The sequence below is a fragment of the Oncorhynchus masou genome, chromosome 31, assembly GCF_036934945.1.
Source record: "Oncorhynchus masou masou isolate Uvic2021 chromosome 31, UVic_Omas_1.1, whole genome shotgun sequence".
Classification (NCBI taxonomy): Eukaryota; Metazoa; Chordata; class Actinopteri; order Salmoniformes; family Salmonidae; genus Oncorhynchus; species Oncorhynchus masou.
In genome coordinates this window covers 20,646,335-20,666,924 of record NC_088242.1, presented here as the reverse complement: position 1 = coordinate 20,666,924, position 20,590 = coordinate 20,646,335, and the positions used below count along the sequence as shown (strand labels likewise).

Genomic DNA, 20,590 nt, shown 5'->3' with positions numbered 1-20,590 from the left:
GAGCAGACGAGAGCTCCCACCTTCCTCCCTCCCTAACTCACTCATTACCATCACCCCAACTCTGTCCATAATACACCAGACTCCTCAACACCCTGACAATGGGACAACAAACTGCCCTGAAAAAGGGGATTATAATTGCAATCATATATGTGGGTTTTTTAACATGCACAGCATACTGTACCATTAGTATCACAAATAAGTAATAATTTGCTAATGACAACATTATGTTGAGTCAGTTTAGGGGCAATTAAAGTGAGTGATATTTACATATGCCTAATGAATCACAGTGCGTGGCAGCTTGAGGGAGGCTAATGAATATTCATCCAGGCATTCTCACCCGCCGCAGCAGTTTATAAACTGAATTATGGTTGATTTGCCCTTTTAAAAAATGAACATGGGCGCATCTCCCACAAGGAGGGAATGAACAATAAAGGCTGATTATAAAAATGTTTTAGTGGTAAACTGCCGGTGAGGAGATCAGAGGCTGATTTTTATAGACTTCCCCAGCTTTCATAAAGAGCACGCCTTTGCGTCTTTGTGAAAAGTGAGGGACCAATCTGCCCACCTCCTTTTGGACTCAAGATGGCACTGGGGCCAATGGTATGGCAGTGATTTGCCCTGTAATTTCCCATGCTTGGCAGTTTGGTTCTAACCCCTCAGGTGCAGGTTCAACAGGCAATCAGTACATCACACAACTTACAGTATATGTTTTATCATGCAAATACTACTGTCAGTTTAGCAGGTGCTACACCACATGATAAAGGACAGGCAAGAATATACAAAAGGCTGTAGAATGTTCATAAATATAATTGTATTATTATGTTATTTGTGTGTGCGAAATGCATTTACTGCACTTTAAAACTCAAAATGTCAAGTTATGTGATCTTAACAGCACACCGAGCCATTCGGTTTATGTTTATGATACAAACTTTTTTCTTCCCATCGCTCACAGTTGATGAAAGGTACTTTCAATTTGTTTCATGAGGTTCTGAAACACTGGGACCCCTGTATACCATAATATAGTTCCATGAGTGTCACTTTGGTCCTGTTCACTATAGAGTGTCTTCAGAAAGTATTCATACCCCTTGACTTATATACAGCCTGAATTCAAAATGGACTAAATATATTGTTTTCTCACCCATCTACATACAATACTTCATAATGACAAAGAGAAAACATGTTTTTAGAAATGTTTGCATATTTATTGAAAATGAAATACAGAAATATTTAATTTACATAAGTATTCACACCCCTGAGTCAATACATGTTAGAATCACCTTTGGCAGCGAATACAGCTGTAAATCCTTCTGGGTAAGTCTCTAAGGGCTTTACACACCTGGATTGTACAACATTTGCCCAATATTCTTTTTAAAATTCTTCAAGCTCTGTAAAATTGGTTGTTAATCATTGCTCGACAACCATTTTCAAGTCTTGCCATAGATTTCAAGCCGATTTGTGTCAAAACTGTAACTTGGCCACTCAGGAATGTTCACTGTATTCTTGGTAAGCAACTCCAGTGTAGATTTGGCCTTGTGTTTTAGGTTATTGTCCTGCTGAAAGGTGAATTCATCTCCCAGTGTCTGGTGAAAAGCAGACGGACCCAGGTTTTCCTTTAGGATTTTGCCTGTGGCTCCATTAAGTTTTTTTTTTATCCTTAAAAACTCCTCAGTCCTTAATGATTACAATTATACCCATAACATGATGCAGCCACCACTATGCTTTAAAATATTGAGTGGTACTCAATAAGTGCTGTATTGGATTTGTCCCAAACATAACACTTTGTATTCAGGACAATAAGTTAACTGCTTTGTCACATTTTTTTGCAGTAATACTTCAGTATTACTTTTCTGTACAGGCTTCCTTCTTTTCACTCTGTCAATTATGTTAGTATTGGGGAGTAACTACAACGTTGTATAGCCATACTCAGTTTTCTCCTATCACTGCCATTAAACTCTGTAACTGTTTTAGTCACCATTGGCCTCATTGTGAAATCCCTGAGCATTTCCCTTCCTTTCCGGCAACTGAGTTAGGAAGGATGCCTGTATCTTTGTAGTGACTGGGTGTATTGATAAACCATCCAAAATGTAATTATTAACTGCACCATGCTCAAAGGGATAATCAATGTCTGCTTTTTTTAACCAATAGGTGAACTTCTTTGCGGGACATTGGAAAACCTTCCTGGTCTTTGTGGTTGAATCTGTATTTGAAATTCACTGCTGGACTGAGGAATCTCACAGATAATTGTACTTGTGGGGTGCAGAAAAGAGGTAGTCATTAAAAAATAATGTTAAACACTATTATTGCACACAGTGAGTCCATGCAACATATTATGTGAATTGTTAAGCACATATTTAGGCTTCCCACAACAAATGGGTTGAATACTTACAGACTCAAGACATTTCATCTTGTCATTTTTTATTAATTTGTAAAAATGTTGAAAAACATAATTCCACTTTGACATTATGGCGTAATGTGTGTAGGGCCAGTGACAAAAACATCTAAACTGAATTTTAAATCCAGGCTGCAACACAACAAAATGTGTAAAAAGTCAAGGGGTGAGAATACTTTCTGAAGGCACTGTAGGGCAGTGGTCGAATACAGTAAAGCATTTGTTGTGTATGACTGTGGTTACATTTCTCATTGGTAAAGTCCATTGACCATCAGCCTCCCTTTAGAAAGGCAGCAGATAAAATGTTGCGGTTGGCTAAATACTGAATTCAATAAGTGTAAAATACTAAGCAAGAACAAACTTGTATATTGTTTGTGTGTACCCTATCTCCACATTGAAGGCCCATTGATCAAACCATACAATTAGAATTCTTATTCTATGTGGACCAAACCCTCATTGTATACAGTGTATCAATCAAGATTCTCTCATCTTTTTCTTGGTATGAATAAGCCATGGATTAATACACTGCAGTAACCAACCTTAACGACAAGATTGTAGTTATTAAACAGCTACATGTGGAGTGAATGCAACCACTTGATGGTGAGGGAACCAATCAATATTGAAATTCAAGACATGCCTATGCACCCAATTCTAGTTCATGCTGTTGAGAACTGTTTTTGAGTAAGAAATTTTGGTACCATCTGTGTTTTGTACTTTCATGGAGTATTTAAACCATTGCAGAATATGGAGCATCTGCTTTGTGCATGTCAATTTGGATGATAGGCCACCTTTTATTCTGTGACATTCTCACCACGTATCATGTCTGCCCCCTTGTGTTACTTTTTGCATATTTCCCAAAAATTACTTTTTACAACTATATCCAATAGATGTCACTGCTGCTTAGGATTGATATCACCAAGCATTAGCTTTAGGCTGGCTCGACTATAGCAAAGATTGGCTATTATATTGAAAAGATAGTTAAGTGACCGCTCTAACAATGGAAATGCATGTCTTCCAAGACGGAAGGCAGTCGGGAGGAGGCAAGATCAGGTGGGACCATTCTAGCCAATGAGAGGGCAGATACGGGTGTGAACAACAGGCCATAGAGAGGGAGGACTCCTCTTTGTATCTGTGCCACTATAGCGTCTGTGACAGCATGAGCAGCGCCTTTTGGTCTTTCTCCATTTTAAAGTAGTCCATTTTCTTCTTCTTTATTGGTTGATTGCGCCCAACTCATAGGAATACCCACCCAGTTGACCACTTTAAAATGGTGGAAGCCCTAAATAGAAATGTCCATGCTAAAGCGGGTTATATTCACGATGAGTCCTCTATCTATCTCTATGACAACAGGCACAACTCCCATAAATCGTTTATTCACACTTATATCAGTGCATTTGTAACAACCTAACTATTACGAAACGTCTATTCGACCAAATAAGCCTCACGTAGCAAATTAGCAATTGTATTTTTTGTTGACCAAATACGACACCACACAAAAAAAAATTCCACTTAGTGGACTTGTTTTCGTAGACGATTTAGGGCGGAGTAAAACCTCTCTCTTCGCCACTTCCTCTTTGACTACAGTGACGCAGCGCTAGTAATGACTCAAGTTTAACTTTAGTATTGTACTGTATACCGTATGAAATCAAATGGTTGCAGTTTAATTGATCGAGCTGTCTGTCATGCTTTTGGACCATGGATTTCATTAGCAATAATGCCATTGCAATTCGTATAGATTTTGTTCTACACTGCACATTTGCTATCTGGTAGAGGACCAGGTAAATTCTTTCCTGGCTTCCTCTACATTTGCTGCAACATACCTTCATCAGACTGCATTACACCAGAGGGGGAGCACCTAAACACTCTTATTTACAATGCAGTTAATGTATGAGGCTCTGTGTAACTGAATGTTGGTTGTGAAGACTGGTGCAAATAATTGTCTATATAGAGTAGACAAGAGGTTACGTGTAATTACACATATCCTTTTATATGCATTACATTTGTTAATAAACTCAAATTAATTGTGTGTAAACCCCTCACCCTAGAATAATTATTTGAGATTAATCAGATATCTCCATGTAAATGTGTTTGCAAATCCTTGAGTACAGTATGTGTAGCCTACATACACTGTTGAGCGGATAGAGAGGCAGACCAGCAGCCATTCTAACCAATTGGACAATGAAGTATCAATTATATTATATTGCATTATATTCTGTTCATGGCAATGCATTTTGGGGCGGCAGGTAACCTAGTGGTTAGAGCGTTGGATTAGTAACCGAAAGGCTGAAATATCGAATCCCTGAGCCGACAAGGTAAACATCTCTTTCTTCCCCTGTACAAGACAGTTAACCCACTATTCCTAGGCCGTCATTGAAAATAAGAATTTGTTTTTAACTGACTTGCCTAGTTAACTAAAGGTAAAATAGATTGGAGAAATAGATTTCTCCCATAATACGACTAGCGTATGTAAGCCTACATTTTATGCGTGAATCTAATTCAGTGTTTAGGTCAGATTCAGGACTTCTCTCATTTCAATGTAATTATTTATTATAGGGCTGGCTGTCTGTCTCACAAGGGTCAGAAAATGACGCTCCCTCTTTGTGCTCACGAACGCTCGTCTGTGCACGGTAGGTGGGACCAGGCGTTTCAGTACGCTATTCGTCACCAACACAACCCGGAGAACGTAGCCTAATGGCGTTTCGCTCAGACACCACCTATTGTGTATGAGATGTAACTACGTCTGAAGGTTGTGACAGAGATATGTGGAAAGTCCCTAACACTGGAAATCCCCTTTAGTCAGTTTTTTTCTCCGTCTACATTAACTAAATTAAGTTGGGGGACGTGATCTATGCTTTGACGGTCTATACAGTGAATCAACCAAAATAGAATTGATTGTGCAGAAAGCTGAATGGCGTTGTGTGGACTGCTGCGGTTAACCTGATTGAAGTGGCAGAGGACTACCCGGAGCATCCTTAGGCTTTGTTGGTAGTCTTTGTACCGACATATTGCACAGGTAATATTCATTCATATTCTATATATTTCTTTACCAAGGATTGTAACTCACTTTCATTTAAGCATTTGAAATATATCTACTATTGACTAACATTGAGAGGCCTTGGTCGTAGCATTGAGTTTCTGGGGACACAGACAGAGGTATGCGCGTTGGCATGGGCGCCATGGTTCTGACAGCCATTGTTTACGAAGACGTCACCCTCAAGCAATTAAAAAAACATTACCCAGTGGAATAAATAATTAATGTAACGTTGTAACTATGTTTTTGACAATACTCGCGATGCAATGTTACAATGTTTCAACCGTTGCTGTCAGAGGAATTACGTAATCCGGACGTCAGCAGACTCCTGTTATTGTGTTTTGTGTAAACCGCAGCGCTCACCATTGTGCCAACGCTTCAATGTCTGCCAATATCGAAAGAGCGACAGTCTCATTATTACATGGATATTTAGAGGTTCTCCTACAATGACATTATGCGCCTTCAAGGTAATCTATACCGTAATTGATGATGGATGCTTGAATTGCTTTGTTGCTTGAATTGTTTTGTTCTAAATAATGTATATGGTGCCCATAATATACAGTTACAGTATATTTCACAGTGTAGGTAGGTACCTTTCCATAAGGTTTTAACAGCTTATTGTCAAATATGAAATGGGTACAGATATCTGACAGACTGTTCTACAGATGAGAGATGACTTATGATTGATGAGCAATGTGTTATTCTTGATGTTAAAGCACATTACTTTCAAGTTCCTGTTTCAATGGTCCTCCATCTTGAATACTGAAAAGAACTGTAAGAGTTTTTAATAGTTCCATCCTGTGCAGTTCTTATGCATCATTGTCAGTATTAACGACTTTTCTGTGATGGTGGGTGTGAGTGGGCCTTATGATTTCTACTAGCCACTGCAAAGCGCTGTGGGTCTGGGCAGTGGCTTTGGGTCTGGAAATCACCATCAGTTTGTAGAAGGCGTCTGTCATGTGCCTCAATCCCATTGGGGCGGCAGAGGCTGTGGGGAAATTCTAACTTGGAAAAGAACACAAAAGCCCTCTTGTTTGTCTTTATTCATTACCCACAATTTATCTAGTATTAGAAGTGGCCCATATAGTCCAGTGATCAGAACCACGTGCTGCCAATGAAACCAACCAACAACTTTTTATTTTTCTCCTCTTCAGTTCTGCGTTTGTACACATTACATCTGGTGAACACCATGTCCCAGGGACAGAATTTCCTGCCCAAGTTCCTCTTTGTGAGTAACCTGCTGAAAGCGGTCAAGATCCGGGAGCGGGTGCCTAACGATGTGGTGAAGCCAGCGGCCAGCGGAGGCCTGATGCACCACCTGCGGGGCATGCACCGCTACACCCTAGAGATGATCCACATGAGCCAGTTCCCCCAGGCCTTCCAACAGGTCATCCAGGCAGCCATCTTGGACAGGGCCATGCAGAGCTCCCTAGAGCAGGAGAAGAAGCTCAACTGGTGCCGCGAGGTCAAGAAGATGGTGCCATTGAGAACCAATGGTAATGTATTAGTTTGGGTTTCTGTTCCTCTTGCTGGTAGTAGGGGAGATGGTATTTGTCAAAGGAGTTTGAAATACCTTGACACTGAAGAGTAAGAGTTACTCATACTGTTTCCCCTATGAGGTCTTTCAGCAGCAGTGGCAGGGTAACTTGGGGGAGTGGGGTGCATTGCTACTAGCGTTAGCACAATCACATGCTAGCTGTAAACAGAGACTTCCAGTCATTGAGCCAACAAATATCCATTTAAAAGCGCTGGGCCAATGCTGCTAAATCAATATAGGGGAAACACGGGTACTCAGACATTATGGTAAATGACAATGGTGAGATTTATTATCTTTTAGAATGACCATTAGCAGCTCTTGATTTGACTGGTACCTAACATGACTCTGAAGATTTACAGTACATGATTTGTTCAGCGTATCTAAATCCTGACGTTTAGGGTAATTATGTGGGAGATCCCAAAGCAGAAATTCTATGGTGTCATAGTGATAATTTCCCCTCCATTTTTCTAAAGACCATGTTGACTGAATTTATTCTGTTGACGCATTCAAACTCTGTAGTGCTCAGTTTCCGTCTGGTTAGATTCATACCTTGCAGTGGAGGTTTGGGTATACCCCTTCGCTCAATAAGTAGCTAAGTGAGTTGGACCTTTATTCACAAATCATACAGCAAACACACCCACCTGTCTTGACTCACACGTGGGTGAGTTACCATGTCAATCCTGTAATTTCATTGAATCATGGAATGTTATTGTCAGGAGGAGATATAACCAGATTATTAGGCTTGCTTTTGTGTTGTCTTATTGAGGGTAAATATCTTATCACCTGTGGAATAGACATCTTGAACTTTTGGTAATTTAATGCTGTCATAACAAAATAACAGTACATGAAACATGAATCATAGGCTATTGGCTTTTCCCTACATGTTGAAACTACAGTATTTCCAGTAAAATGATAGTGATAACAAAAGTTTGTCTTCCTGGAAATCCAATTCAGAAACACCCTTTAACATGATACATATTTCCTTCCTTACGAAAGGATAGCATTTTCTCATAGAAGTTTCTGGAGGGCCCAGCTAGGCCTTGATTTGGAAAATCAGCGTATACAGTAGCCTCTCCTCTGAATGACACAGCAGCCATGACTTTCAGCAGAGGACTTTCAGACTGAGGAGGACCACCCTGTCTGTTGCTGGCTGCTGACTCACTGGAATGAATCTATTGTGTCAGGTGACCGGTGAATAAGAACAGGACAGGAGAAGCAGAGCAGGACATGAGAGACAAAGCAGGACATTGTGAGCCAGTGGATTCCCAATGTTGCCAAATAGTGGATGGTCATTCTGTTGCTGACAAAAAATTCACAGTATTCTAAACGAGAAAACTGAGAATACCACATACTGATTTTTGGCAAAATCACAACTTTAATGTGTCACAGAATTGCCAAGCAAATATAAATTAAAATGTTGATGTGTGCATCTATAGTAACTCTTAGGGTGAGTGTACATCCCAAAAAGCGAAAATCTAAATATTGACATGGTGGAGAAATGAAGCAAGTAAAAGGCATTTATGGATGTTACATGAAATGGACAAGCATTTTGGGAAGACTGAACATATTAGCAAAAGTCTGTGAGTTTGTAAGTCTTAGGTTGAAACATGGATAGCCATTTCGAAGGAAAGGCTTGGTTGAACACAAAAACAATACTTTTGAAAATATTTTAATTTGCAATATTACTTTAGAAGGAAATAGCTACCGTTATGGATGTTACACCCTCCGTTATGAAAGTTACGGAGTCTGAAATAGACATTAAAATGTTTGGTCATCTGGAACGTTTTTAAGATGTCAGCAAAAAGCATAGTAGCTTAGGATTACAGGTAGCCTTGATAATATACTGTATAGGCTAAGGCCATACCCCACATCCTATCAGGGTCATTGTTTTCCTTTATGTACACTACCGTTCAAAAGTTTGGGGTCACTTAGAAATGTCCTTGTTTTTGAAAGAAAAGCTATTTTTTTTGTCAATTAAAATAACATCACATTGATCAGAAATACAGTCTAGACATTGTTAATGTTGTAAATGACTATTGTAACTGGAAACGGCAGATTTTTTATGGAATATCTACATAGGCGTACAGAGGCCCATTATCAGCAACCATCACTCCTGTGTTCCAATGGCACATTGTGTTAGCTACCACTATCAGCAACCATCACTCCTGTGTTCCAATGGCACATTTTGTTAGCTAATCCATATTTATCATTTTAAAAGGCTAACTGATCATTAGAAAACCCTTTTGCAATTATGTTAGCATAGCTGAAAACGTTTTTTATGATTAAAGAAGCATTTTAAACTGGCCTTCTTTAGACTAGTTGAGTATCTGGAGCATCAGATTTTGTGGGATTACAGGCTCAAAATGGCCAGAAACAAAGATCTTTCTTCTGAAAGTCGTCAGTCTATTCTTGTTCTGAGAAATGAAGGCTATTCCATGCGAGAAATTGTCAAGAAACAGAAGATCTCGTACAACGCTGTGTACTACTCCGTTCACAGAACAGCGCAAACTGTCTCTAACAAGAATAGAAAGAGGAGTGGGAGGCCCGATGCACAACTCACCAAGAGGACAAGTACATTAGTGTCAACAGTGAAGAGGCGACTCCGGGATGCTGGCCTTCTAGGCAGAGTTCCTTTGTCCAGTGTCTGTGTTCTTTTGCCCATCTTAATCTTTTATTTTTATTGGCCTGTTTGAGATATGGCTTTTTCTTTGCAACTCTGCCTAGAAGGCCAACATCCCGGAGTTGCCTCTTCACTGTTGACGTTGAGACTTGTGTTTTGTGGGTACTATTTAATGAAGCTGCCAGTTGAAGACTTGTGAGGCGTCTGTTTCTCAAACTAGACGCTCTAATGTACTTATCATCTTGCTCAGTTGTGCACCGGGGCCTCCCACTCCTCTTTCTATTCTGGTTAGAGCCAGTTTACGCAGTTCTGTGAAGGGAGTAGTACACAGCATTGTACAAGAGCCTTCATTACTCAGAACAAGAATAGACTGATGAGTTTCAGAAGAAAGATATTTGTTTATGGCCATTTTGAGTCTGGGTTTTCTAATGAACAGTTAGCCTTTTAAAATGATAATCTTGGATTAGCTAACACAACATGCAATTGGAACACAGGAGTGATGGTTGCTGATAATGGGCCTCTGTACACCTATGTAGATATTCAATAAAAAATCAGCCGTTTCCAGCTACAATAGTCATTTACAACCTTAACAATGTCTACACTGTATTTCTGATTAATTTATGTTATTTTAATGGACAAAAAATTAGCTTTTCTTTCAAAAACAAGAACATTTCTAAGTGACTCCAAACTTTTGAACGGTAGTGTATTTCAAAATGAACCTTTACCAACTGAATGTAGACACAAATATGCCATTTTCTTATATTACACCTTATTGGAAATATGATATAACATTATGCAAATGAGGTAAAATACTGTAGATGTGCATATAACACCAATCCATTTTACTGGACCCTGAATGAAGTCAGCATATTTTGGGGGGTTTCATTTGAATAACACTCCAGGACTAATTACAGATTGTGGATAAACATTCTTTTCATCTTTCTATCTTTAAAAAACTACTACCATGTATGGGAAATGACATCACATAATGTTCAATATATCAATATTACTTCTGTAAAAGTCTAAGAATAGATCTCAGAACAAGCACACAAAATGTGTGAATGCACACAAAATGTGTGAATGCACATGCTTTTGAAGGTAAGATATGATAAATCTATATCCATCACATCCGCAACCGTTATGGATGTTACAACCATCATAACGCTGAAAAAGGATACTCGTATATAAACAACTTGATGAAAGTTAATGTTGCAGAGAAAGTTTCAAGACGATCCGATGTAAGTGGCTTAGATGTTACATTGCCCCCCCCCCCCACCCCCCATCTTCACAAGACTGTAAGATAAGCAAATACAACTGAAGACATTCCATTAGGTCTGTATTACTTCATTAACATCTCAACCTTTTAACAAACACTAGTGGACAGCTGTGAGTGGGAAAACAAGCTCATTTAGACCTTGGATAATTATGAAAGTGGTTTTGTTTGCAAATGACTAACTTTATTGTGCATGCTCAGGTTGACTTTCCCAGGGAATTGCCCATTTACCAACAAGTTTTATGGTCTGAAGGCAGACATTCAAAGGCAGGGTTACCTGGGTTGCCCAGGTTATTTTATTTTTTATTGTCTGATTAATATACAACTGTAGGGGTCTGTTCACATTGTTCGGCAGAGTGCAACATTACAGAAAGTTCAGATAGAAATGTATTATGTAGAAGTACATATACATTTGCCATTTATCATTTAAAATAGGCAATTGTGTCAGATCTCATTCCATTTCTATCTGCAACATGTCAAATCTTTTCAAATCACTGAATACACCCCAAGTATAGGGTTTACGTCTACGTATGAAGATTCTGACAACACAACAACCATAGTGGGTTTTTGTCCAGTACGATTCAACCTTAAGATGGAACATAATCAAGATGTCCTGTTTTGTGCGGAGGTTTGTTGTTGCTCGGGTAGAATGTTCCCTTTACTGACGGAAAGCTTTCTCCTCATACATCAAATTATTTAAAGGATAGAAATAGAAACAAACATTTTAGGCCCCTTTCCCTTTTATCCCTACTAGGCTCATGTCCTGCCTCTATGTGCAGCAGGTATCTACAGACTGGGGTGCAGATATTACATAGATATAATAGTGGTGTACACATTACATAGTGGTGCACATAGTAATACATATATAGCAGTGCACATATAGTAGTACATATATTACAACAGTGGTGCAACACAGTGTCCACCTCTACAGGCCCAGACTGGTTCTTCAGCCTGGCGGAAGACAAAAAAGAGGAAGGCAGAAGGTGTCCCATGTCAGTACTCAGAACTTCCTTTTTTATGTAAAGAAATATGCGTGTGTAAATATAAAAATATATCATCCCACGCGAAAATGAGACCTCTACTGGTCGTCGGTGAAGCTCGTAAAGAGAAAGCGTTCCAGCCGAGCCAAGCTCCGCCCCTCTGGAAAGTCCAGAGTCTGATGTCTATGGAGCAGCAGACAAGGGAAGAAAGAGTCGAATGGCAGCCTCACGGCACTTAGTCACAGAGAACCACACTCAGGGAAATTCCTCTCTTTAGTGTGGCAGGCAGCAGGGTATTTCAGACGAGCTAGGCTCCCCGTACTCAATGATGTTTCACAATGACAAAAAGACCCGCCGCCCTGCAATAAGAGTCAACATTTTCTCCATAGAGTTTACCATTGATTTCTTAAACTTGGATTAAAACCTGCATACGCAACTCGTAATTTACCTGATTTACTCATTCAGCCCCTGTCTGTCACCCTCTCCAGTCATCACTGAAGGCTGTTCTTTCATTCTCTTGTTTAATTTAGGTTATTTCAGTGTTAATGTGCTAATGGACCATACAACTGTCTAATTAAAATACAGTTAGAGTTTAAACCAATTCTGTATGTGTCTTAGGCCTAGTGGTTCAGTCTGTTTTTGCCATGTTGTATGGCATGATGACAACAATAGAAGACTGATACAGTGGGGAGAACAAGTATTTGATACACTGCTGATTTTGCAGGTTTTCCTACTTACAAAGCATGTAGAGGTCTGTGATTTTTATCATAGGTGCACTTCAACTGTGAGAGACGGAATCTAAAACAAAACTCCAGAAAATCACATTGTATGATTTTTAAGTAATTAATTTGCATTTTATTGCATGACATAAGTATTTGATACATCAGAAAAGCAGAACTTAATATTTGGTACAGAAACCTTTGTTTGCAATTACAGAGATCATACGTTTCCTGTAGTTCTTGACCAGGTTTGCACACACTGCAGCAGGGATTTTGGCCCACTCCTCCATACAGACCTTCTCCAGATCCTTCAGGTTTCGGGGCTGTCGCTGGGAAATATGGACTTTCAGCTCCCTCCAAATATTTTCTATTGGCTTCAGGTCTGGAGACTGGCTAGGCCACTCCAGGACCTTGAGATGCTTCTTACGGAGCCAATCCTTAGTTGCCCTGACTGTGTGTTTCGGGTCGTTGTCATGCTGGAAGACCCAGCCACGACCCATCTTCAATGCTCTTACTGAAGGAAGGAGGTTATTGGCCAAGATCTCGGGATACATGGCCCCATCCATCCTCCCCTCAATACGGTGCAGTCGTCCTGTCCCCTTTGCAGAAAAGCATCCCCAAAGAATGATGTTTCCATCTCCATGCTTCACGGTTGGGATGGTGTTCTTGGGGTTGTACTCATCCTTCTTCTTCCTCCAAACACATGGCGAGTGGATTTTAGACCAAAAAGCTCTATTTTTGTCTCATCAGACCACATGACCTTCTCTCAAACTTCAGATGGGCCTGGACATGCGCTGGCTTGAGCAGGGGGACCTTGCATGCGCTGCAGGATCTTAATCCATGACGGTGTAGTGTGTTACTAATGGTTTTCTTTGAGACTATGGTCCCAGCTCTCTTCAGGTCATTGACCAGGTCCTGCCGTGTAGTTCTGGGCTGATCCCTCACCTTCCTCATGATCATTAATGCCCCACGAGGTGAGATCTTGCACGGAGCCCCAGACCGAGGGTGATTGACCGTCATCTTGAACTGTACATAAAGTGTGGGACCAGGCTAATGTGTCAAAGCCCACAGTACCTGCACAAAGTTTTTCTCTAGTCTCTCAAAGAAGATAAAAAGGAATGCAATAAAAGTACACCACAAAAACGAAGTGCTGATAGTCTGACATCAATCTTTCTCAGGCCTTTTTATATTTCCTCTGTAAGGTGATGAATGATGGTCAGATATAATGGATGCCTAAAGAGCACTGTGAGAGCTTGTCTGGAAATCCCCTCTCCTTTTAGACTATTTTCTCCAAGCGATACAGGTCTTTGTCTGTCATGGATAGTTTTGCTGTTAATGACTTGCAGTATTACCTGTGGTGATGTGAGGATGGGCACTTTGTATTTCACATAAACACAGATTCATATTAAAGGACTGGAGATAAACTTAACATCTACTGTACGTGTCTGGCTCAAACCAGACGGAGTTCTACAAAGTTGAATGCGTCAACATAATAAAGTCAGTCGACATATTTGTTGACACAGGCTTGTTATTAATAAAGGATGTGATATCCCCCTTACGCTAGTCTAGGTCATGCTATTATTGTTTACATGTGTTCTAGTGGGGATCCTGTGCCGTATGTAATATCTACTCCCATTTCTCATGTGTTGCAGGAGATGGGAACTGTCTTCTCCATGCTGCATCTCAGTACATGCTGGGGGTGCAGGACACAGACCTGGTCCTGAGGAAGGCCCTGTTCAGCGTGCTAAAGGAGACAGACACGGGCAACTTCAGAGCCCGTTTCCAGACTGAGCTGCTACAGTCTCAGGAGTTCACCCAGACTGGCCTGCGTTACAGCACCATGGTGAGGAACGGAGGCCCTGCTACGGCGAGGATGGTGTTACTATGACAGACCTGGGTGCATAATGATAATTGCATAATGTCAGATACTTGGAAAGTATAGTAAGGCGTGCTTAATTTAGTTTGGAGTTTGCACTTTTGGGCCTATTCCATTGGTGTCATTGTACCAGGCAAGCGATGTCCAGTGCAGCCCAAGTATTTGAAAGTGTTTGACGTATTGTATATATTTGACCAAGGTCTGTTAGTAGCATCGCCTGTTAGTAGTATCACCCAGGTCTGTTAGTAGTATCACCCAGGTCTGTTAGTAGTATCACCCAGGTCTGTTAGTAGTATCACCCAGGTCTGTTAGTAGTATCGCCCAGGTCTGTTAGTAGTATCACCCAGGTCTGTTAGTAGTATCGCCTGTTAGTAGTATCACCCAGGTCTGTTAGTAGTATCGCCTGTTAGTAGTATCACCCAGGTCTGTTAGTAGTATCGCCTGTTAGTAGTATCACCCAGGTCTGTTAGTAGTATTGCCTGTTAGTAGTATCACCCAGGTCTGTTAGTAGTATCACCCAGGTCTGTTAGTAGTATCACCCAGGTCTGTTAGTAGTATCACCCAGGTCTGTTAGTAGTATCGCCCAGGTCTGTTAGTAGTATCACCCAGGTCTGTTAGTAGTATCGCCTGTTAGTAGTATCACCCAGGTCTGTTAGTAGTATCGCCTGTTAGTAGTATCACCCAGGTCTGTTAGTAGTATCGCCTGTTAGTAGTATCACCCAGGTCTGTTAGTAGTATTGCCTGTTAGTAGTATCACCCAGGTCTGTTAGTAGTATCGCCTGTTAGTAGTATCACCCAGGTCTGTTAGTAGTATCGCCTGTTAGTAGTATCACCCAGGTCTGTTAGTAGTATCGCCTGTTAGTAGTATCATCCAAGTCTGTTAGTAGTATCACCCAGGTCTGTTAGTAGTATCACCTGTTAGTAGTATCACCCAGGTCTGTTAGTAGTATCACCTGTTAGTAGTATCATAATGTTCAAAGCAGCCTATCAAAAAATGTTTTGTATTTTCAGAATTGGGAGGAGGAATGGGAGAAGATCATCAAGATGGCATCACCTGTATCCAGCAGCAACGGGCTGCAGTTTGACTCCCTGGAAGACATACACATCTTTGTCCTCTCAAACATCCTCCGCAGGCCCATCATCGTCATCGCAGGTACAGCCTTTCTCAATGGAGCCTTTCATCATTCAGTTCATCAGAGGTTTTGTTTACATTGTACAAGTATGCTCCGTCTCTATTCTGTTGGTTCAATTGTACAGGTCAAACTCAAGCACACATTTTTGAAAGTTTTTGACAAATTCTTTTGACCCTGGTCTGGTGTGTACAGTTTCTGTACCTCTTTCTGTAGGTCTGTCTGCTATTGCAGTAGAAGCAATCAGTCAAGTATGGTGTCCAGTGTCTAACTCATGGCTGTATCCTTACAGACCAGGTGCTACGTAGCTTGAAATCCTGCTCCTCCTTCTCTCCCCTCAATGTGGGGGGCATCTACCTGCCTTTACACTGGCCTCCAGGGGAGTGCTACAAGTACCCCATAGTGCTCGGCTACGACTCCCAGCACTTTGCCCCCCTCATCACCATCAAAGACAGTGGCCCGGGTGTGTACAGTAACCGTCATTGATAGATTACCCTGTTGAGGAGTGCTTGTAGAATGAGGGTGAATGTGACCTATATACCGCATCCTACTAAATTTAGTAATTTCTTCTGCTGTTTTTGTTGTACAGCGTCATTGGGTCCCAGGAAAGTGGTATATACCTAACACCTATGTATTATTCATGTATTATTATTATGACTGTGTGCCCCAGAGATCCGAGCGGTGCCGCTGATCAATCCGGGTCGTGGGGGCTTCGAGGAGCTCAAGGTGCACTTCCTGATGGAGAAGGAGCAGACGCAGAAGGAGAGGCTGCTGAAGGACTACCTGATGCTGATTGAAATCCCTGTCATTGGACTGGGCTATGACACCACACGCATCATCAACGCTGCCAGGTGGGTGGGACACTTGAGGCATGGGGAACTAAAGAGAACAGGATATAAAGCACGGTTTAAAAAGCACTACAAATCTGTTTTTAAAAGTATGTTTGTGGCATAATAGTACTTCATTTGTATTTACCTTATTTAATCGAGTGGGTCAGTTTAGAACCAATTGTCAATAGATGACGACCTGGCCGAGAGGTGTGTGATTAGCCTATCAATAGTTCTGAGTGTGTTCCATGTTGCCTCTCCCAGGCTGGATGAAGGGAACCTGCCTGAGGACATGAATCTGATGGAGGACTACCTCCAGTTGGTCAACCACGAGTACAAGCGCTGGCAGGAAGACAAGGACCAACTGTGGGCCGCCCAGCCCCATAGACCACCCCCCTTCTCCGTGTCCCAGCTGTCCCTTATCGAGATCCGCTGTGCCACACCACGATGCACCTTCTACGTCTCCGTGGACACCCAGCCACACTGCCACGAGTGCTTTGAGAAACGCCAGGGCCAGCCTAACGGGAGGATAGAGGCCGCTCCTACAAAAGGCGGTGGTCAGGCTTGTGAGCCAGAGTGTAGTAGTGGCTGCCGGGCAGTGTTATCCAGCCCACGCTCCGTCCCTCCCCCACCCACGGCGCCCAGCCTCAGCCTGTACAGCGAGACCCACGCCATGAAGTGCAAGACACCCGGCTGCCTTTTCACCCTCAGCGTGGAGCACGATGGTCTGTGTGAACGCTGCTTCAACACCCGGCAGAATGCACCCACTGCTGATGGCCCCTCGGGCCTCCCCCTGCCTGCCCACCTCGGCTGGCCCCAGTGGGGCGCGGGACGGGAGCAGGAGACAGAGCGGTGCAACGTGTGCCACCAGAAGGCCTTCAGGATATTTAACGGACTGTGCCCCCCGTGCCTCCAGAGGACTGCTACGGAGAGGGGCGAGGATCCCCAGCCACCGGCAACAGCCAGGATAGAGGCCTCCTCTGGGTCGTTATGGACCCAGCCCCAGCCAAGGGACTCTGAGCGCTCAGGCACCTCGGCTCTCAACGGCCACACGTCTGGCCGGCCCTGTAAAAGGTCGGGATGCCAGTTCTTCGGGACTCAACAGAATCTTGGATTCTGCACCATCTGTTACCTGGACTATCAGACCAACCACCGTAAGTCTAATCAGCCGCTTGCTCATAGTCATTTTAACAAGAAATGCTATTCTAATAATTTCCCAGCAAAACCTTGATTTCATCAAAGGGAATCAGGCCACATCAAACCCACAGTTGTCATGTCTACTATTAATCTACTTATATCAGTATACTTAGAGACAATATGAAACAAACAAAATGTTTACACTAGACAGTACTGGGAAACCTGCAAATTTACTGGAATCTCAAGATAAGTTGATATTGTGTGTGGTCATATGTGAGTTTGACGTGTGGTTTTGCTGTGTTCACCTCCCCCAGTGGCGACCCCTCATCCTCCCCCTGCTCCAATCCAGAGTCGTCACGCGTCAGAGGCAGGTTTCCAGGATGCTTCGCGCTGTCGGGGCCCGGACTGTGGGGCCATGGGCAAGGTCATGCTGGAGGGTTACTGCAACAAGTGCTACGTAAAGGAGCAGAGCACCAGGCTCAACCAGGCTGCTACCAGGGCTCCCGGCACCCACTCCCCTCCACTGGTCATGGTGAGTGTCTCCCTCCCTCTCACACAGGGCCCAGTGGCTGTACACCACATTTTGAATTGCAGATAATTTTTTACAATGTTTCAGAGAGCAAATAAAAGTCTTAGATCAGATAAAATAATTTGTTTCCACAAGTGACAATGTTCCTCTGTTTTTCTCTCTCTGCAGCGAACAGCTAAACCAGAAAGAGACAGAACCAGACAGACGCAGACCCAGACCCAGGCAACGTGTAGGCGAAGTGGCTGCAGTAACATCTCACCCGGCTGCACAGACCTGTGTCCAGAGTGCCACACGCGAAACACGCGGGGGCAGAGAGAGAGTCGCAGGGAGAGGGCAGGGGCACCTAAAGAGAAGACAAAGCAGCGCTGTAAAACCCTAGGCTGTGAGCACTATGCTAACCAAGAGAAGCAAGGCTACTGTAATGAATGTGACCTCTTTAAGCAGATCTACAGGGGGTGAGCCCAAAGGTTTGGGGAAGATTAAAATGGCCGTGCCACGATGCTAGTCAATGCATCTCTGAAACTAGTGACCTTACGGCCAAAAGCCCATTTTAAAATGTGTTCATGAAGAGCCGGGGGCAGTAGAAATGGCCGGCAGAATACCTCTTAGTGCAATTATTATTATCTCACGTGTACAGGACGAGAGGTGAGGTATACGTGTCATAAAACTGACAACATATGTACAGTATGTATCTAAGTACATACTGTATCATGCTGGACTACTGATTGTATCTTGAAAAAAGCGCAATGTGTAAACTGCTTAATAATACGGCCAAGGAATTATCTATCAAGCAGCTAGCTACCTACACAATAATGTGATCAACCACAGCTTTTGTTTAAGAACCTCATTGACCAAAGTTCTGACAAGTGCAAAGCTGTGCCAAAGCCATCATGCACTGCCAAAAGGAGTTTGTTTAGTCAAAATTCGGTTTTAAACAGTAGTTACAGTCTCAAAAACTGCACCTACCTAGACAGCTAATGTACAGTCTCTGAGCATTTGCGAGTGGGCAGGACCCTTAAAAGTATGGTGCTACTTGTACAGGAAGCAAACATGGAGGTTCTGTGACATGACAGAGAAAACAGTAGTTAGAACTCAATAATATTCAACCTCTCCCACCGCCACATAGATGTCTGCTGGCAGTACAGATGCTGTTGCCTTTTGTGGTTGTGTTCTTGTTTGCTGTTGACCACTTTTGTATCTGTACTGTAGAAATACAAGTTAATGCTTGCCCTGAGAGTTGTACCACGTTACAGTATGTTCTATATGTGGCCTCTGTTAATGCTGGGCAATTACCTTCACACAGACTCCAAGTTAATGACTAACTTACAGAGAAAGATAAGAGCAGAGTTCAGTTGATCTCGTCCAAGGGGATTGCCAGTGAAGAAAGGAGTGTGTGTTTGAAAGGAAAGGAAAGAAAACCGAAATGCAGGAGAAATCCCCTTAGAGCTCAATACCTCAGTCAGAGGAGGGAGGGAGGCCAAGAGAAGGTAAACAAATACACCTGTGGGGGAAAAAATGAAAGAGCAACACACCCCCTTGGCTTGGTTCACACCATGTAGCTGTGGCATGGCAGCCAGTGCTCTTAGCTACCATGAGCTGGTAGGCCCCAGCCTGCAGTAAAATACCTCTCCACCCGTAGAACCTGGCTTGCAGTAGAGTACCTCTTCATCATAGGGGCTCTGCTGAAATCTGCTCTGCTCACACGATGCCTCACTCCAGTACTCACACCTGTGTGATATGCGCAAGCAAACTGACATTCCTTTTCTTCTTTTATATCTATATATTTGAACTGACATTTTTGTTCCTGCCAAAAAACGTGCCATCATCTACAAAGCATTCTCGTGACCTCTTAACCAACGCAACGTTGAAACAAAAGAACGTCTGTTCAATATGCATATCTGTCTGTTAAAAATGAGATTTATGGTAGCCTAGATAGAGATCTGGTCTTTAATCAGATGATAAACATAGTATAAGGGCAATTAGTTGTCAGTTCATTACGAGACATCAAAGGAGTACATGCTCTTTGGTTATGGGTCGGAACTCTGATCATCACATACTACTTGCACAATACTTAATAAGCTGCTCCGGAATTTAGGATGGTACTTTCCTTGACATGCATAGGGACATTCCAATGTTAGACGTAAACACGCAAAGTTGTAACAAAACATGCAAAAGTTGTGAGATACATTTTTGTGTAACCTTTCAATAATAGGGTATTGTATGAAAAGCTTTGTTTTGTTTGTTAAGTATTTATTCATATCAAATATTATCTGTATTGTGCGTTTCAATACTTATTTATATGTTGTCCTGAAATGAATTATTTTTATTTAGAAAACCTGACATTGTCTTGTTGCTTATTTCAACACTGTGTGTATTTGTGTGTGTGCGTGTGCTTGCGTATCATCAAAGTGTGTGTGTGTGTGTGTGTGTGTGTGTGTGTATGCTTGCGTATGAACAAACTCTACAGAACATATTTCTACATTTCGTATGTGAGTAACTGGATATTGCTCAATGATTGGTTTTCAAAAATGACATTATTCTG

General features: G+C 42.1%; 1 protein-coding gene across 2 annotated transcripts; it reads left to right on the top strand.

Moving 5' to 3' along the window:
- The first annotated feature begins 4,981 nt into the window (after positions 1 to 4,981).
- Positions 4,982 to 20,385, top strand: tnfaip3 (tumor necrosis factor, alpha-induced protein 3). Of its 2 annotated transcripts, none has more exons than XM_064950307.1 (9): positions 4,982 to 5,402; positions 6,575 to 6,916; positions 14,202 to 14,392; positions 15,437 to 15,578; positions 15,848 to 16,018; positions 16,226 to 16,406; positions 16,647 to 17,536; positions 17,834 to 18,051; positions 18,217 to 20,385. In XM_064950307.1, exons 2-9 carry the CDS (start codon positions 6,610 to 6,612, stop codon positions 18,505 to 18,507), a joined length of 2,391 nt encoding a protein of 796 aa, XP_064806379.1. In that variant the 5' UTR covers positions 4,982 to 5,402; positions 6,575 to 6,609; the 3' UTR covers positions 18,508 to 20,385. The 2 variants fall into 2 exon arrangements, with proteins under 2 accessions (XP_064806379.1, XP_064806378.1); XM_064950306.1 differs by lacking the exon at positions 4,982 to 5,402 and adding an exon at positions 5,728 to 5,887.
- The last annotated feature ends 205 nt before the right edge of the window (positions 20,386 to 20,590 follow it).